Consider the following 19,888-nt stretch of genomic DNA (forward strand, 5'->3'; position numbering starts at 1 on the left):
TAGATACCTCCATATTTGTTATTACCTTATTATTAATACCCGTATGTTGTTTACATAGTGACGCCATCACTTTGTCTTATCCTTCCATTACTTTTATATTGCGAAATATCATATAGCTGAAGTGCACAATGTATGTCCAATATATTAGGTTAATATTTCTGTGTATGACCCCATGTTGATGTTGGCTAAATAAGCTCGAAAGCTTTGAAACATAAAAAATTTAGCGGAAAGCCAAGAGTAGCTAAATTTGCAACCGCCATTTGGATATCAGCAGTGACATTCTTTTGTTCCTTTATTTTGATACTGTTATGCTTAAATTCATGTTTAAATCCCTCTTTGTATGTGATGTGCACAGGACACTATTGCCATGCACCCAGACAAACATGTCTATGGCCATGCAGTGCAATAGCGCCAGTGGCCTTGCGTAAACGAACGCACCACAATCTACCCCAATTACCATGATTACAACATCTGCTTCAGCATCAGACAATTAGCCATATTCCAATTACGGAAAGAAATGCGAAGTACCTCTATACTTTGCCGTATAGATTCGATCGCTGTTATAAGAACGCAAATAGAGGAGGACCTTCATTTTCTGATTTGATGCAGTGGTATAGCGCACAGTGTCATCGCCCCGATATCGCCATGGCAGAAATCGCCATGGTAGGTTGAATCCACAGCCAACGCAAATTTTTTTTAATGTCTATCTTCACATCTGACTTCGTGTGCAACTGACTTTATAACTTAATGATAAAACGAGAAGTAGATCGAACCAAGTTGTCCCAGCAAACACAAAAAAACGTTAAAACGTTTTAAACATTTGGGTTTTGATTTAAGTAAATTAAATGTTGGGTTATATAAAGGTTATGAAAACGTTTTAATACGTTTTGTATGAAAACACACTACAATAATATTTCTAAAGTGTTTTCAAAGTGTTATTGTAAAAATATGTTTTGCAAATAGTTTTTGCCAAATATTTTGTCAACACTGAAATAACATGTTAGAATGTTTGCAGTATAACGTTTTTGAGTGTTTTGAAAACGTTTTATACCCTTTATAACCCTTTAAATAACCCGACATTTAAACGTTTGCAACCTTTTCTAACCTTTGCGAATGATGTCGAAAATGTTTTGTGTTTGCTGGGTACATGCCTAAAATGAGATGATATTTGAGTAAAATATCATTCTAAACATGATAAATAACGGGATCCGCTAATATTTAAGTTAATAATTAAAGGCCTATTCAGTGATAGCCTGCAAAAAACTAACATTGTTTATAAATTGCATAGGAGTGAAGGATAAGTCATTAAAGTTGTCATAGGTAGGCCTATAAGTATTTTTGCTATAATTTTTATGCAAAACAACGAGAAAAAACGGCAGTATTGACAAAGTTCAAATTCAATTCAATTTGAAATTACAGATTCATTTAAAATATCTCATTTTGTTTGTTGGCTTAACCACTTTTGGTTTTCGATTTTTGAAGAACTTCATATTGAGTGAAACATAACTTAATGGATACTTTGGATTCAAGAGGGTTAATAAAATCGAAGAAAATCACCCCACTGTCATGATGCAGGTGTTTGCGATATCATCTGCATACGCGGACAATTTAGCGCGTATGAGCTGCGACATGTTTTTGCGAGTGACGCGCTATGATATCACACTGGTATTTTGAACCAAAAATATGCCATTTCTGCTCAAATTGTGAAAAAAGTAACTCGGTGACCCCCATTTTTTATTAGCTTTAATGAAACATCCTATCAGTGCGCATATTATATTAAAAAATCGGCAAAATTGTTGGGGTAGATATTTTATAATCGAAAATATGTCTAAATTTTTCATTTTTTCAAGTTGTATTTATTGTTACGAGTCTTTTATTATGTATAGTGGTAACCATGGTAACATGAGTAATTTTATAAGTAGTGGTAATATTGTAGACAAATGCAACCGATGTTGTTGCTGTCTCTGCGTGTAAGCCTACATCCCATATCGCTGCTTCAGTTTCTTTTCCATTACCATAGCAAGCAAGTTGCAGGTCTCGAAATGCAGCTGTTGTAATCTACAGGTAGGCAAACAGAGAGCATAACTTTCGTCAATCGTTAAGGGGGTACTACGCCCCTCGATTAATTTTTTTCTATTTTTGCATTTTCTCAAAAACTAATAATACAGTGGTAACAAAAGTTATGTATATTATATGGGCAAGGAATCCAATTACTACACTGGAATTTCAGTGACCCAAGACAAGCGGTTCTTCTCTAATCGGGACAACGCATAGCTACACATTGCACCATATGTAAAATATCCTGCTGGGTTGCCATCGACTTGGCAAAGAGGGGGCATTACTCTCCCGCTCATACAACCCCATATGTATTTCCACCTACATTTGAATGAAATGAACAGTTCGCTCTGCCACAGGTTGGTATAAAATCAGCCTACCTGTACATAGTGTCGTCTTGATGATCTAAGAGTGCAAAGTAAGTTTCAATCCATACCAGATTGGTAGCTAAATCTACGGATACCAGACAGTCATCATGACGGAGAGTGCTCTGAAATTCTTTCACCATGTCGTAAAAATTGTGGTAATGTCCTCGGTTCTATATTATGTATAGGAGAATAATGTTTATCTAGCATTAATCAATTGAACGCATGACAATCTTTTTTTCATCTTAATAATTGGATACTAAACAAGGGGTGAAGTTTTGATTTCATCCCAAAGTTATTTAAAAACACGTCAAAAGTGAGTGCTAAGGTTACGCTCACCCGTGTACAAAGTGGACAGAATTGGAAGAAGCGAGATACGCTCATTAATTAATTAATTAATAAACTCCACTATTCAGACAATATATAATTCTACATTAACTTTCAAAAGATTTGTACAAGTTTGTAGTTGTCAGTTTAGTATCACTGGTGGACATGTATGCCACTAGGATCTTGCATTAACCGGCTTAATGCTTTATCAAATCACAATAAGTTCAGAAGGGCTTGGGTCATGATACGCACGTACAACAAATTGAACAATCGACTGAGGCGGGAGTTGCCCATAAAGAAGCTCACATACAGGACAGCTTGGAAGAGAACAAGGACCTTTTCCGACTTCATTAATTCTGAAGTTTGGACGAGAGTGTCTCCCCTGAGAAAATGATTCCCCTGAGAAAACTGGCCTCTACAGAACCTTTATTGTGTCTAAAATGGTTCTTTCTGGCCTTTGCAGAACCTTTATTGTGTCTAAAATGGTTCTTTCTGGCCTTTGCAGAACCTTTATTGTGTCTAAAATGGTTCTTTCTGGCATTTGCTGCCCTTTTTTAGTTCTTAGTAAACTATTAAAGGTTCTACATACAGGTTATGCAGCTTTAGAACCTTTTAGGTCACTTTTTGGTAAGTAAATCAAAACAAACCTGTTTTTCGAGCATTTGTCGAACTTCGTTGTGTTGACGTTGTATCATGTATTCCTTCTTCTTTTGAACGATCTGTAACAGGAATTTATTGAAAAAAAACAATGTTGTATAACAAATCACTTAAGGATGCACACAGGATCACTGAAGTGTTACATGGCCAAAATTGAGTTTTCATCACTAATGTCATCTTCAAACCGTATTTTATCTTGTCATTAATAGATTTTAAAGAAATCTTAAAATTTGAACCATAAGAAAAGCTATTTTAAAGACCCTTTTTCATTAAAAATTCGTCAAAATGCAAAAGCAAATAAATCATTGTTTTCCCGCAATAGATCGCGTTCTCGTAACGCGTACTGCGGCGTACAGCTAGCAAAGACACGCACACATGGTAAACTGGATGGACGAGGTGATTACTGATTGAGGCGCTGGAGTCGCCAATCGCGATCACTACCGTATTTTATCGTATTGATCTCTTCCAAGGTAGGTAAAGCTTGCACCATTGCATTGCGAACACCACCGTCCCAGAATCAGTAGGCCTACTCGATAAATTTCGCCAATAAGTGCTGATATAGTGGTATAAATTATAGGGTTTTTTGTATTTGAACATAATAGTGAATTTTTTGTTTGTTTTTGTTTTGTTTTTCAAGTTTCATTCTGAACTTGAAAAGATGAAATTTATCTGTAAGAAGTAATACCCGTAAGAAGCCCTGTAATGATGACGCAATCTGGTAGATACGATAGAAAACGTAGGCCCTAAATATTTTGCTAGTATGCTAGACTTAGCCCGTATAGTACATCATTAGGCTTATTATGTTATGTTTAAAAATTTGTTTTATTTCATTCATTCATTCATTAATTCATTCATTTCATTGTTATTATTTGATTTACCAAGTTGGTGTAGTTGGACAAGAATATGATATTAGCTTATATTTTATGCAGTCCCAGCCTTGGTTCGGGAGCCTCTGCGGTCGTTCAGTCTCGTCTTAATTTTGAAGACCATAAAAAATATAGTTACCACCGGTAGGCCTATATTAGATACCTAAGGCCCTGAATAATATTTCAAAGTGTTATTAAAACACGGATTTAAGATTCGTTTTCAAACGTTCTCTACTCCTGATTGACCATTAACGCAATGTCAAAAACGTTGACATTTCAATACATCATATCGACCATCTAGGCATATAGGCCTACAACTCTATGTCAAAAATGTCGATATTTGAAATCGGCATTATAGCGAGCACGCGTTTATGAAAGCATTTTCATGAATGTTTTAATGCTAAATAATAATTTCAAACGAGATATATAATCGAAAACGCAAATTCGTGCTTTTTTCATAACCCATTTTAACTACATTTCCATTAGTAGGCCTATTAGGTCTACCATATACCATGATTGCGATCAAAGCTTTTGGTTTTACAACACTTTTTGCGAATGTTTTGGCCGAATGCCTTTTTATTTGCAATGTTTGTCTGGCTTTCAACTTTCACGTTTATAATGTTTTCTGTATACTTTAAAAGGTAAACTGCTTTAAAGCATTTTTCGTGAATGTTTTCATGCAGTGTTTTAAAACGCTCTTTATAGCATGATGACTATATACGGTAGGCCTACTGCATAAACCACAATCTAATTTAAAGCCATAATTGTTCCGTTTTCTACTTTTGAAATTCGGTTTTGTTAGGCTATGTCAATTTCCGTGTTTTTCAGTTTTCTTGTGACCTCTCCGTGTTTTGCCCGTTTAACATATATATAGACCTACTTTTTGTCCGTTTTACAAGAAGTTTATTCAAGACATATTACAACTTTTACCCCACTTTTTACACGTGTATTTGATTGAAAACAACAACAGACACACTTTTTAAAAATTTTTGTTGTTGTATTTTATTCACTTTTTATGCGGTACAAAATATTTTACAACTTTATTGTGGCTTTAGGCCTATAATAGGCCTATGACTTTTGTACGTGTTTGATATTCCGTAAAAAGTTAAAAATAAAATATGATAACAACAAATAATTACAATAACAAAAACGGAATATTGAGTAATGCGACACATCAGAATCTTTTAAAATTTTACTTGGGATTCCTGTGATGTAAGTAGGCCTAGCTATAACGGGCGTTAAAATGCCTAGGCCCCTATCTTTGGCGCGGACGGGCTGCGGTGGTGCCTCTCAAGAAAAAGCAACGAGTAGTAACAACATCATGTTTATGGTTCAGAAAAGGACAATGAACATAAAAATGCAATATTTGTCAACACCGAAAAAAAGAAAAGAAAATCACCAAAAACGATAAATTAAAAACATTGCATTTTTAAAGCAAAATTATGAAAATTAGGACAAAACAGAAATCGCAATTTTCATGATTATGTCTCAATTTATTCTTCATTTCATAAAACTTCCTGATTATCTGCTAAAATAATTGCTTGTCAGTTATTCTATGCTACTTTTAATGTTCTGATGTCCGCAAATTTTAATACAGAGCATGATCTTTTTTTTTATACGGAACAGGACAAAATTGTGCTTAAGGAGGCACACAGGGTCACTAATTATCCATTATTATTCACCTCATAACTCGAAAACTATTTATGTAAAGTATATAAAAGTATACATTTTTTGAATGGAAATGAGCTCATAAATCCATTTAAAATGTCAGTTTTGGGTCAAAAACTACAATTTTCGAAAAAATCCCAAAAAACGGATTTTTTGACCAAAAATTTTTGGTCCGCCATAAAAAAATTATTTGAAAATCAAAAACTGTAAAACATGAATTTTATTAATTTAGACAAATAAATCTAGAAAGTGTTTTTTTATTTTTTCGAAATTTGCTAAAATTTAAAAATATAGGCAAAAAAAAAATCAGTAAAAACGTGTGACCCGTGTTCAAATTTTTGAATCATGGGTGATAAAAAAAGTTCTAGGCCCTAATTTAAAAAATTAAAAACACTATCTAGATTTTGGCCATATCTAAACGTTTGACTTAAAAACTTACCTCAGTGATGCTTCATTTAGACGCTATGGCGGACCAAAAATGGTTAAAAGTGGTCAAAAGTGAACTTGCCGAAAATCGCGATTTAGAAAAATACAGCGGATTTTAGGTCCATTTTTGAAGATTATTCCATAAAGATATAATCCGGTGACTTGTGACGTTTGGTCAAGTTAGAAAATGAGAAGGGGCGTCCAACTGTAGCAGATTGGCATTTTTTTGGTGATTTAGAAGGTAAAAAATACAATATGACAAAATTATCCGTGCACATTCGGCAGATGTTTATCCACATGGTGCAGCCATTTTATTTACTGCAGTCTTGTTTCCATGGTGCAGCAGAGCTTCCGGCAAGGTCGCGGCGTCGCGTCGGCGTTTGAGGAGCGACAGGGCGCGCGGACAGACAGACAGGAATACGCGAATAAGTTGCACAGTGCATGGTCGTGTTGCCGCGAACGAAACCATGATTATTTAAGCAAAATTTTGTCCTGTTCCGTATAAAAAAAAAAAGATCATGCTCTGTATCAAAATTTGCGGACACCAGAACATTAAAATTAGCATAGAATAACTGACAAGCAATTATTTTAGCAGATAATCAGGAAGTTTTATGAATAAATTGAGACATAATCATGATAATTGCGATTTCTGTTTTGTACTAATTTTCATAATATTGCTTTAAAAATGCAATGTTTTTAATTTTTCGTTTTTGGTGACTTTCTTTCTTTTTTTCTTTTTTTGGTGTTGACAAATATTGCATTTTTATGTTCATTGTCCTTTTCTGAACCGCAAACATGATGTTGTTACTACTCGTTGCTTTTTCTTTTTAGTTGGTGCTTGAGAGGCACCACAGCGGCCCGTCCGCGCCAAAGATAGGCATTTTAACACCTGTTTGAATATAGCTAGGCCTACACCACAGGAATCCCAAGTAAAATTTTAAAGGATTCTGATGTGTCGCATTTATACTCAATATTCGGTTTTTGTTATTGTAATTGTTTGTTGTTATCATATTTTATTTTTAACTTTTTACGGAATATCAAACACGTACAAAAGTCATAGGCCTATTATAGGTTGTAAAATATTTTGTACCGCATAAAAAGTGAATAAAACTACAACAACAAAAATTAAAAAAACTGTTGTTGGTTTCAATCAAATAAACGTGTAAAAAGTGGGGTAAAAGTTGTAATATGTCTTGAATAAACTTCTTGTAAAACGGACAAAAAGTAGGCCTTTATATAATGTTAAACGGGCAAAACACGGAGAGGTCACAAGAAAACTGAAAAAAAAACACGGACATTTACTAACATAGCCTAACAAAACCGAATTTCAAAAGTAGAAAACGGAACACTTATGGCTTTAAATTATAGATTGTGGTTTATGCAGTAGGCCTATATACCGTATAGGCATCATGCTATAAAGAGCGTTTTAAAACACTGCATGAAAACATTCACGAAAAATGCTTTAAAGCAGTTTACCTTTTAAAGTATGCAGAAAACAATATAAACGTGAAAGTTGAAAGCCAGACAAACATTGCAAATAAAAAGGCATTCGGCCAAAACATTCGCAAAAAGTGTTGTAAAACCAAAGGCTTTTATCGCAATCATGGTATATGGTAGACCTAATAGGCCTACTAATGGAAATGTAGTTAAAATGGGTTATGAAAAAAGCACGAATTTGCGTTTTCGATTATATTTCTCGTTTGAAATTATTATTTAGCAATAAAACATTCATGAAAATGCTTTCATAAACGCGTGCTCGCTATGCCGATTTCAAATATCGACATTTTTGACTTAGAGTTGTAGGCCTATGCCTAGATGGTCGATATGATGTATTGAATTGTCAACGGTCAATCAGGAGTAGAGAACGTTTGAAAACGAATCTTAAATCCGTGTTTTAATAACACTTTGAAACATTATTCAGGGCCTTAGGTATCTAATATTATTATTTTTTAATTATAGGCCTACCGGTATAGTATCTGCTTGCCTATTTTTTATGGACTTCAAAATGAAGACGAGACTGAACGACCGCAGAGGCTCCCGAACCAAGGCTGGGACTGCATTAAATATAAGCTAATATAATAGGCCTATATTCTTGTCCAACTACACCAACTAATTGGTAAATCAAATAATAACAATGAAATGAATGAATGAATGAATGAATGAATGAATGAATGAATGAATGAATGAATGAATGAAATAACAAAACAAATTTTAAACATAAAATAATAAGCCTAATGATGTACTATACGGGCTAAGTCTAGCCTACTAGCAAAATATTTAGGCCTAGGGCCTACGTTTTCTATCGTATCTACCAGATTGCGTCATCATTACAAGGCTTCTTACGGGTAACTACTTCTTACAGATAAATTTCATCTTTTCACTTTTCAAAACAAAAACAAACAAAAAATTCACTATTATGTTCATATTAAAAAAAACTAAAATTTATACCACTATATCAGCACTTTTTTGGCGAAATTTATCGAGTAGGCCTACTGAGTCTGGGACGGGGACGGTGGTGGTCTGTCGGCCCGCAGTTTCGCAATGCAATGGTGCAAGCTTTACCTACCTTGGAAGAGATCAATACGATAAAATACGGTAGTGATCGCGATTGGCGACTCCAGCGCCTCAATCAGTAATCACCTCGCCCATCCAGTTTACCATGTGTGCGTGTCTTTGCTAGCTGTACGCCGCAGTACGCGTTACGAGAACGCGATCTATTGCGGGAAAACAATGATTTATTTGCTTTTGCATTTTGACGAATTTTTAATGAAAAAGGGTCTTTAAAATAGCTTTTCTTATGGTTCAAATTTTAAGATTTCTTTAAAATCTATTAATGACAAGATAAAATACGGTTTGAAGATGACATTAGTGATGAAAACTCAATTTTGGTCATGTAACACTTCAGTGATCCTGTGTGCATCCTTAAATAATCATAGTTTCGTTCGCGGCAACACGACCATGCACTGTGCAACTTATTCGCGTAACCTGTCTGTCTGTCCGCGCGCCCAGTCGCTCCTCAAACGCCGACGGGACCATAGACATACCACCTCTGCTGCACCATGGAAACAAGACTGAAGTAAATAAAATGGCTACTCCATGTGGATAAACATCTGCCGAATGTGCACGGATAATTTTGTCATATTGTATATTTTACCTTCTAAATCACGAAAAAAATGCCAATTTGCTGCAGTGGGACGCCCCTACTCATTTTCTAACTTGACCAAACGTCACAAGTCACCGGATTATATATTTATGGAATAATCTTCAAAAATGGACCTAAAATTCGCTGTTTTTTTCTAAATCGCGATTTTCGGCAAGTTCACTTTTGACCACTTTTAACCATTTTTGGTCCGCCATAGCGTCTAAATGAAGCATCACTGAGGTAAGTTTTTAAGTCAAACGTTTAGATATGGCCAAAATCTAGATAGTGTTTTTTCATTTTTTTTTATTAGGGCCTAGAACTTTTTTTATTACCCATGATTCAAAAATGTGAACACGGGTCACACGTTTTTACTGATTTTTTGCCTATATTTTAAAAACTAAGCAAAATTTCGAAAAAATAAAAAAACACTTTCTAGATTTATTTGTCTAAATTAATAAAATTCATGTTTTACAGTTTTTGATTTTCAAATAATTTTTTATGGCGGACCAAAAATTTTTGGTCAAAAAAGCCGTTTTTTGGGATTTTCTCGAAAATTGTACTTTTTGACCCAAAACTGACATTTTAAATGGATTTATGAGCTCATTTCCGTTCAAAAAATGTATACTTTTATATACTTTACATAAATAGTTTTCGAGTTATGAGGTGAATAATAATGGATAATTAGTGATCCTGTGTGCCTCCTTAAAAAAAGAATGGTATCCATTAAAACGAGTCTTTCTTTGAATTAGTTTAGTACCACGCACGAATTTCCTCATGAAAGAAAGTGAGGAATATACAAACAAACAAACAAACAAACAAACAGACAAACAAACAAACAAAACAAACAAACACACACACAAATATCTGACCTGCTCTCTTTCCATGACTTGCTCAACTCTGTAGGCTTCTGTTGCGTCATGAATATTCATGATGATCATACCGATAAATACATTTGTGAATATAAAGTGGCCCATGAATATGAATAAGATGGTGTACATCCGACTTCCCGTCATGCCCAATTCATCCAATGGCTTCTGAAGATCCGTCCAACCGTCCACCTGCGATGAAATATTACGCATGTCAAGATTAAGAAGATGATAACGTAAATGAAAATGTTCAACACGTTTCCGACAGATGTGTCCGGACGATTTAGGTCTACGAATTACGTGTACCCGAGCATACACATGAGTGTTGATGTTCAATTCGTTTAAGGGTACTTGCCCATCAATTTCATTCATGGGCGTGTTTGAAAAACGGCACAGCGCATTAGCAAAAAGAATAAAAAATACTAAAAGTTTCACCGGGGTTCGAACCACTGCCAATTGCACTATGAATGCTAAAGATGCCTACTGTGCCACGGTGACTGTGTTTAACATTCGGCGATTTTAAAAGATATACATATCAACACGTTTCTAGTGTATTGAAAATCAGATTTTGGTAGGAATACGGTCATAGAAAGACATAATTATGACTCTACTTGTCGGTTTGTTTTTCATTTAAGGGCAGAGTAATGGGAGAGAACATGGACCTTTTCGAGCTTCATTATTTCTGAATTGTATGTTCTAAGTATATAAAACTATACATTTTTGGAAAGGAAATGAGTCAAGGAATCCCATGGTGACGTCAGATTTGTTCAAAAATCTCAAGTTTTTGAAAAAATCACAAAAATTCACTTTTTACCCCAATTTTTTGTGACAACTTAGAAAAAAATCCGTTCGGAGTAAAAAAAATTCAGTTAGCTTTTCATGAAGAAGAGACATGAACTTAGGGAAGATTTTTTTATTTTTTTGAAATTCGTCTCTTTTTTCGAAATATTGAAAAAAACATGTGAAAAAAGCCATTTTGTCACTCTATTAAGCTAAAAATTGCAGATAATGGTGTATATTTTTGTTTAAAAAAAATATATATAAAAAATGAAAAAACCTTCCCTAGACTTTGATGTACTCTAAAGGATAGTGCAAAAAGTTTACCCTTTGCTTGCATATTTTTCGAGTTATCTTGTCACAAAAATCGCGCAATATTGTCAAAAGTGAACTCTGAGAAATCGACGTTTTAGTAAAAAAATGTCAAAATTATGCACAAAACGCCCTTAAATTTTAAAACGGTAAGACTTTCACACTTGTAAAAGCTGTATCTGGTGCATGGTCTAAATATGCATCTTTTTGCACCAATCTATAACAAATTACCGAGTTGCAAAACTTTTCGTGATAAAAACTCGAACGGTGGTGATGCAACTGCAAATTTCGCTTTTGCAAACCTAATCATTCACCGAGTTACGCTGCATATTCACCTCATTTTTTTTCAATCTTAGTGATTAAAGTCTAAAAATGAGCAAAAATACCCTAAAAAATATCCAGGGACCTCAAAATATTGAGCATCAGTTACTATGCGCGTCTAACAACTACATCGCGTCAAACAAACAAAAAATCTTGCGTCATTTAGTTCGCGTCATCTCGCGACATCAACACACTGCCTCTAAAGCAAGTGGGAATAATAAACACGGGAAAATCAAAATGAGGAGAGTGCATGGGTGCCATGGGTTGGCGATATTAGTTAACAATCCGCGATGCATGGGTGACCATCAAACTTTTCTAAAATGGCAAAAATAGGCCTACTTATATTGACATAAAAAATGTTTCACATTCACAATTTTTTTAGCAGTTGACTAGGAAGAAGTACTAAAACCATGATACTAGGGACAGATAAGAGGCAGAGGAGATAAGAGGGAGGATGGAACAGTGGAAAGAACGGGAGGATATGGGACAACACGGGGGGGACAAAGAAGAAGTTTATTAAAATGAATTAAATGAAACCACTGATCAATCGGTAATAAATTTGGGAGTTGGTAAAATTGTTCGCAATAACAACTCGGAGGGTGGTAATGCATTTTAAAATTGCATTTATTTACGAACCGCGAATTAAAGACGGGTGACCGCTAGTGAATCTATAATCTCTGCTCTCAGTGCGCCAAAAGTTCAAAATAATTAAAAAATCTAAGTGGCATTTTGACTGCAAATTTTTGTTTTGTTTACACCACATTTGCTGGCGTTAACAACATACCGAATGCGCCTTGACTGCGTTGGACATACTCGCAGAGTTGCGCCGCGTCACGCGACGCGAATCGCGCGCGTAATCACAATATTTCGCATTCCCGCATTTCTGACTCATTATTTCCCGCCAATTTACTAAGCTGTCTTGAGCCATGTGACTTTTTAGAGTTGAAAAGAGTGAAATAAATCAAGCAAAAATACGAATAAATATTGGTAAGTTGTATTTTATCAGTTTCGAGTGAAAGAATACATCTTAGTGTTGATAAATATCAAAAAATCTCAAATTCGGTCGTGGACGAATGTGTCTTCCATTACTCTGGCCTTAATACAAATTAATTTTGATGAATTGAACTGGTACGATTCTTAGGACTCGTGATAAACGACGATTAATTTAGTAATAATAAAATGAAAACGCTGGGTCATTCACGACGTCATTTGTAATTCATGTCAAAACCTGGGGAGGACCACACACATCCGTGTTGCATGTGTACGTGCGCAATGATCCAGACAATAGCGTTTGAATATACCGCCTTTATGTCACTTGGGGGAAGATATACTATAGGCCTACCCTAATAGCTTACAATAGATACCCCACCGTAAATAGCTCTCTTCATTACCTCGCTGTCCCAGTATATACGCGCAGCGTACGCACTTTGAACCATATTTTGTTCAAAAATGATAGGAAGGGACTGTTTTCAGCTAAAATGTTGGTTATCAGCAGATGCTTGATGATACCGGGAAGTGTTGCAGAAAGGTAAGCGTAGGCCTACTCTTTATTTATTCAAAATATCACATATCAATGAATTTAAATTGGAAATCCAAAAAGGAAATGTCAGGTCAAAATTTTCACCTTAGAATTATTGTGAAATAAAATCAAACCAAATTTAGGCTCCGCAAACAACGTCCAATTATTCCCATTGGTGTTTGCTACACGAGCATATAATAAATTATGATTTGGGGCTAATTTAAGAAGAGTTATGCCTCGAGTTTCAAAATACACCGAGTGATGTTTTTTGATCAAAAACATCGACAATTCAAGACACTGTAAAAACAAATCAAGAATTTTCTGGGATAATTGCAACTAAGTATAATGAAAGTTATGATCTAAGCTACCAGATGCATCATTAATTTCCTGACTATGATATTTAGTTGTGGGAAAAGATTACTTTAATGTTTTGGCGGGATTATTTCCCGCCAGAAATTTCAACCAAAAAGAGCATGTAGCCTTAAGGTCCCTGACACAGAAAGGCGGCACATGATTACGTGCACGTGTCACTACCTTGAGGAAATACATAGGCCTACAAATAAATCTGAATCACGAACATTATTTACGGCCAAAAATTGCGCTCACTTCGGTCGCCGTAAATAGACCCGACTAAAATTGTAAGATTGTTGACCCAAAATTGTTTTCGCCAGGACTCTCAATAATCTAACAAGTGGAGACTATTTTCCAAAACCTCCCTCGACTGACTACCAAAAGTGGGGAACCTTGTAATTGTCCCCCGACTAGGTGTATGTCACACGATTTTGGTCCATTTCTCGAGACTGAACATGCTGAATGACAAAAAGTTATATAAAATAAGTAATGATAAAGTCAACATGTTAAATCATGAATGTAGGCCCAAGCTACGTACAACCTCAAATTGATTTTAAATTTACATTTTTTCAGCATCATCTTAGTTCTTACCGTAACGAAAGAGAAGAGGGTCAACATGGCGGCACCGAGATCTCCCCAATGCTCTTTGTCGCCGTTGTCTTTGTAACCGAAGAAATAGTATCCCATGATGGCGAACAGGAACATCAGAAGTAATAACAGAAGTACAACGTTGATAACCGAGTTACGAATGGTGTCCACAAGAGCAGTCACTAGAACCTTTAGGATGGTAAGCAGATTTAAGGCAGTTAGGCCTACTTCTAGCAGAAAGAGGAGGGAGAGGGAGAGAGGGAGCGGGGAGATGCAGTCACAGTGTGAGGCAGGGAGATTTTAAGGCAGAGGGAGTAGGCAGAGACTAAGAATCATAAAGAAGAATTGAATGTCGACTAAAACAACACAAAACTGTGTATTATTATTATTAATACAATTATTTTAACAAAAAAAACAAATGAGAAAACGTTATTTTGATAGATTGAATATTCTACTCAACATGCTCAAACATTGTGTACATTGTTTAAGGTCATATATATTGCTCGGGCAACATCATATCATTGGTAAGCTAATATGTGACCATCCATCTCAAACCGCTCGTTAAGTCGGCAAATTGTATTTCTAGTTACAGTGCAAAATGTTGTATGCATATTTACCTAATGTTTGTCCTACATGTTTCTCATTTTAGTGTTAGTCAAACGCCAATCTTTAATCCTATTGTTGAAGAGGATAATAAGCTTATACCTATGTATAGAGTTAGTAAATAGCTCTAGTCTTTGTTTGCTTTGGCCAAATCCTGTTCAAGTGGTGGGTTAACTAACAATCAACAATGAGAGGACATTCCTGAACCTCGTTGACTTGGGGATGATTTGAAGTGACCACCAATTATGACAATTTGATATGTAATACCAGCGATGTGGAAAAAGAGAACTAATGTAGCACCAAAATAATGTACCTTTTTACTGAAGGAGCAAAGTTTAACAAGCCATAACTCCGCTTCTGGATATTGTTTGAAGTCAAATGATATATCATTGTAAAGCTTATATGATATATATTTTCTAAACTCGGAAGAAAACAAAATTGACCAGGGGCCGACGCGACTTTACGAGCGTTTCGACGTGGACGGTCACATATTATGAGGACAATGAAAATGAGGAGAAAATAAGACGTTTAAAATTGATATTCAGTTGGATGAAATATTACAAAGCAAACGCATAGTAACAATACTGTGTGAGGCTTTGTTTCCGAAATGAGAACAATAGTCTGCATATTGTTATACAGCATTGTTTTGGTAAATAATAGTACAACTCATTGTTGCTAATGTCAAACTCGTCAAAGTGATTGTGATTGTGTCACACAAGTAAATGAGAGCATGATATAGTGTCCGCTTCATTTACTTACGTCATAGCCCGCTGCCTTGAAAATTAATTTCACTTCAAAGCGAAAAGAACACGTACGATCCCGAACTTTACCCACACAATTTCTCTTTCTTCAGGAGAAATACGCATAAAAAATTGCAATGAGTGTCAACTTGTAATGTAATAATTATTCTCTTCGAATAGAGATAAACTTGTTTTTGCAATAGACCTGCCCTTTAAACTGGACCAAAATTGAGAGTGTAATTTTGTGAAATCTCACAATACCGCTTCAGGCTAAAGAGAATAAAAAAACAAGTAAAAGGCGAAGTGAGCCTGAAGATATCACAGAAATATTGAAATAATATAGGCCTACATAGGCGGGGGGACTTGAGACAAATCCCGCCTAGATTTTTCCCAGGGGAGACCGTCCAGCCCCAAAAATGTTCAAAGAACAAAAAAAATAAAGCAATAATTGTCTTTGCATCTTCCATTTTTGACCAAAAAACAGGGCCAAAATATAGGGAAAATTTGTAACATTTTGCGCGTTTTGCGCACTGCCCAATCAAAATAGCAAAATTCGGCTTCATTTTGGGCTATAAAAGTCTGAAATTTAATTTTTTTCAATAGACTGAAGTTTGACAATGACCTACCTGCAAACCTCGGACAAACGACACAGTTCTCAACGTCCTAAGAGTACGCAGTGCCCTTAGCGTTCTCAAGGCATTCAAATTTGTGCCCCCTCCGGCAACCATCAACAAAAATATCTGGACGTAGGAGATGAGCAGCACGAAGAAATCAAACAAGTTGTAGCTACTATAGAAGTATCGAATGGGCTCCGCGTAGATTTTCAATAGGAATTCCAGGGTGTAAATGCTGGAATATCATAAAAATCAATTAAACAACACACATTAAGGTTAGTATGACATAGTTTTTTGATCAGCTCGTAATCGGCGGGCCTTATAAACATTGCGGATTAATATCAATATATTTTATTTCTAGAATTGTCTTGTGACATCTCACCAGAAACATCACGAATAATTAGTTCAAATCCTATTCGCTTGCGTAGTGCACGTTAGAATATGACCGTTGCTAGGTCAACTGGCTCACGCTTTCTTTGTTACGAACCACTGATCGAAATGATCACAACACAAAGCCTATGGCATATCAAAATTCGGAACATGTGTATGAGCCCAGGCTTGAACCAGTAACCAAGGGTTACTAACGTGCATTACGGCAGCGAATAGGGGCCTACTTTGTCTACTTTCTTTAACACGCACGTGATAGAACATACTGGTCAACTATATATCACGCTTAAAGTGGGCCTACCTTTCGGCGTAATGATAAAAACCTAACAATAAGCCCTTTCGCAGTTTCGGAAAATTGCAACTGCGCACGCTCAGACATCGTCACACAGTTCTTCACTTTTTTTTTCTTGTTAATAAAATGTGGAGAAGAAGAACAATGGCCCCGACCAAAGACAGTTTTGACGGGAGAATTGCAGGCTTATCGACAATCATGGGAGGGGGACGCTGCGGAGGATGGACAACGCTCATGACACTTGTCACCACAAACAGTATGACAAGTGCAACAAACCTCTGAACTATTTTTGTGACATGTACTACACTGTGCTAGTAGGCCTAGGCCTATTTTAAGCATTTCAAGTCATTCTGTCGATCGGAGTTTTGTTATGACTTGGCTTATACCCACAGAATTCTGTGCTTATACCTCAACCTCTCTGGAGTGAAAGATTGTTGTGGGGAATGGGAAATTGAACCAAATTTGAAAGTATTCCTTTAAAAGTAGGCCTAACCCTAATAATAGGCCCGACCCTACACATTTTTTCTTATCTTTTTTTTGCAAAAAATATATTAAAAAAATTAAACAAATTGAAATTTAAAAAAAAGGAAAAAAAAGTTCCAAAGCCTTTATCATACGCAATTTACAGCTATGTGTGTAATAATAATAATAATAATAATAATAATAAAAATTGCCGACCGACCTACCCTATTTTTTAGGCCTTAGTCAAACAAACGTTTTAGTTAAATGTTTGTCAAACGTTTGGCGAAATCGCCTATTTAGATGTAGGCCTAGTGATATATGGAGCAAAAGATCTAATAGGCTTACCCGACATTTAAACCATGAAACGTTTGGCGATTGCTGGCATGGCACTAAATAAAGGGATGAATTATAATTTTTGTATCAAGCGAAAGTGTTGCGTCAACATCTCCCATATAAAGGCGATCTTTTCCTTTAGACCACCTTCGCTATATATATGGACTAAAGTCTAAATTATTACTTTTGCATCAAGGTTTACTTTTGCATCAAGGTTAAACAGTTGCCAAACACTTTGAAGTCAAGGTTTATTTGTATTGGAAGGAGGGCCCGGGAGGAGGGCAGGGCTTTCATAAATGAGGGAACTTATGGGGTAAAAAACAAGGTTAAAACTACTTTTTGAAAACAAGTAAAAACGGCTATTTTGCTAGGAAGTTTTTGTCTCAAAAAACAATAAAAAAATTATCGGAAAAGCAAGAAACGTACCTTCATAAAATCCATGAATCAGTTTCACTTCCGTCACATAAAAAGATGATCAGATGAGTGGAAAATGGCAGGAATTTGGGAAATGAGGGAATTTTTGAGGGGCCCGGATTCGATAAATGAGGGCTATTATGGGGAAAGGGGAATAATTTGTTGAACCTTTTAACCTTATATAGCTCAGGTGGTCTAAAAGAAAAAAATAAATCGACATTTTGATTTTGTGAAACTAGCATTGCAAGTTGAAGTGAAAAATTATTGCTTTTGCCAAAAGTTTTGGAGACTTACCCGAGAAAAAGTTCATCTAATACCACAAACGTAGTCCTGTATTGAGACTTGAGATAGGAATCCGTCTCTACCGCCATCGACAAAGCATTCAATAAAATTGTGACCATAATCACAGCATTAAAAATTGCCGATTCCGTGATTCGCACCACAAACCTATGAAAATGTAAATCGGGTCGGATGCACTTCCTCACTGGTCCTTCGTCGTCGATTATAAGGTCATCACTGTCACTGTCAGTACAACTTTGAAGTGATTCCTCCGACATGGTGACTGAAACAGTTTAATCACCCAGGATGCAGGATGGAGAGCTCACTTAGTACCTATACGAAGGAATTCTAATAAAAATCGCGGTAAGTCGCCAGGTTTTTTCATTGAAATTGATTTTTGTTATTCCATGGCATATAGCGCGCGAAATTTAAAACAACGCACCATAAGCGTCGGACGCATTTACGCGCTAACAATCACGCGCGTAATGTAAGCAACTGAAAAAAAAGTAGGCCTACCGTACCAGACAGCTGCATGCTGCGATTATTTCATATTATTATTAGGCCTATTATTATTATCTTTGAGACTTAGGGAGCGATCGTTATTTATGGCAGGGGGGGGAATGGGTAAATTTAGGGGAACACAAAATTTTTTGTGGTCTTGAGGGGGGAACCTGAAATTTTAGTTGAACCAGGAGGGGGATTGTTAAATTTTAAATGGAGAAAATTGGGAAAACAAGGGGAACGCGAAAATTTTGAGCGGACGCGAGGGGGAACGCGAAATTTTTGTCGATATTTTGCGAAAACACCCATTCCCCCCCTGCCGTAAATAACGATCGGTCCCTTAACAGATGGATATAAATCAACATTATCAACATTGGAGTTGACATTTGAGCGGTAGGCCTACTACAGCATTGTATCGTAATGCATGCGAGAGAGAAAGGTTTACATGGAACATTTATAACTAGATTTTTTTACTCGGATACATAGCAGGTTGAACTGATAAAAAAGAAAACAAAAACAAAACAAAATACTTAATGCATGTTGAAATTGTATTTGTTGGAGCGTATTTTAAACAAAAAACGATGCGTGTTGTGCGTGTCAATGCTATTTTTGCGCACCGGCGATAACCAGGGCCACAACATAAATGTTAGCAAGAAAGGTGGCCGCTTAAATACAACATGTAGGCCTACAAACCAAATTTTGCCAGCGTGCTTCCACTGGTAACGGACCTGGACCCCCCCAAAGTAGGCTTACGGCAGTAGGGTCCAATATATGATATGAAGTATAGGCCTAGGCCAAACCAAGAAACACATAATCAAGGTTTTTTTAAACATTAGGCCTAAACGAGTGTTAGTTAAATTGGTTAATTCGTTTTAATGATATATTGGCCTAACTGTTGGGTAACCAATACCAGTATATTATAGGCCTATTAAAGGTTATACGTTTGTAGAACGTTTCATAATGAAACGCACCACACGGCAACTTTTAAAAGTTTATGATCCAACATTTAAATGTTTAAAGCAT

General features: G+C 35.9%; 1 protein-coding gene across 1 annotated transcript; it reads right to left on the reverse strand.

The window, feature by feature from the left end:
• Nucleotides 1–1,976: 1,976 nt before the first annotated feature.
• LOC140172226 (cation channel sperm-associated protein 3-like) lies at nucleotides 1,977–18,642 on the reverse strand. Its single transcript, XM_072195536.1, has 7 exons — nucleotides 18,380–18,642; nucleotides 16,210–16,432; nucleotides 14,244–14,429; nucleotides 10,376–10,564; nucleotides 3,395–3,466; nucleotides 2,436–2,593; nucleotides 1,977–2,058 (listed from the first exon to the last, which is right to left on the reverse strand). Exons 1-7 carry the CDS (start codon nucleotides 18,640–18,642, stop codon nucleotides 1,977–1,979), a joined length of 1,173 nt encoding a protein of 390 aa, XP_072051637.1.
• Between the last annotated feature and the right edge of the window lie 1,246 nt (nucleotides 18,643–19,888).

The sequence above is a fragment of the Amphiura filiformis genome, chromosome 15 (genome assembly GCF_039555335.1).
Source record: "Amphiura filiformis chromosome 15, Afil_fr2py, whole genome shotgun sequence".
Classification (NCBI taxonomy): Eukaryota; Metazoa; Echinodermata; class Ophiuroidea; order Amphilepidida; family Amphiuridae; genus Amphiura; species Amphiura filiformis.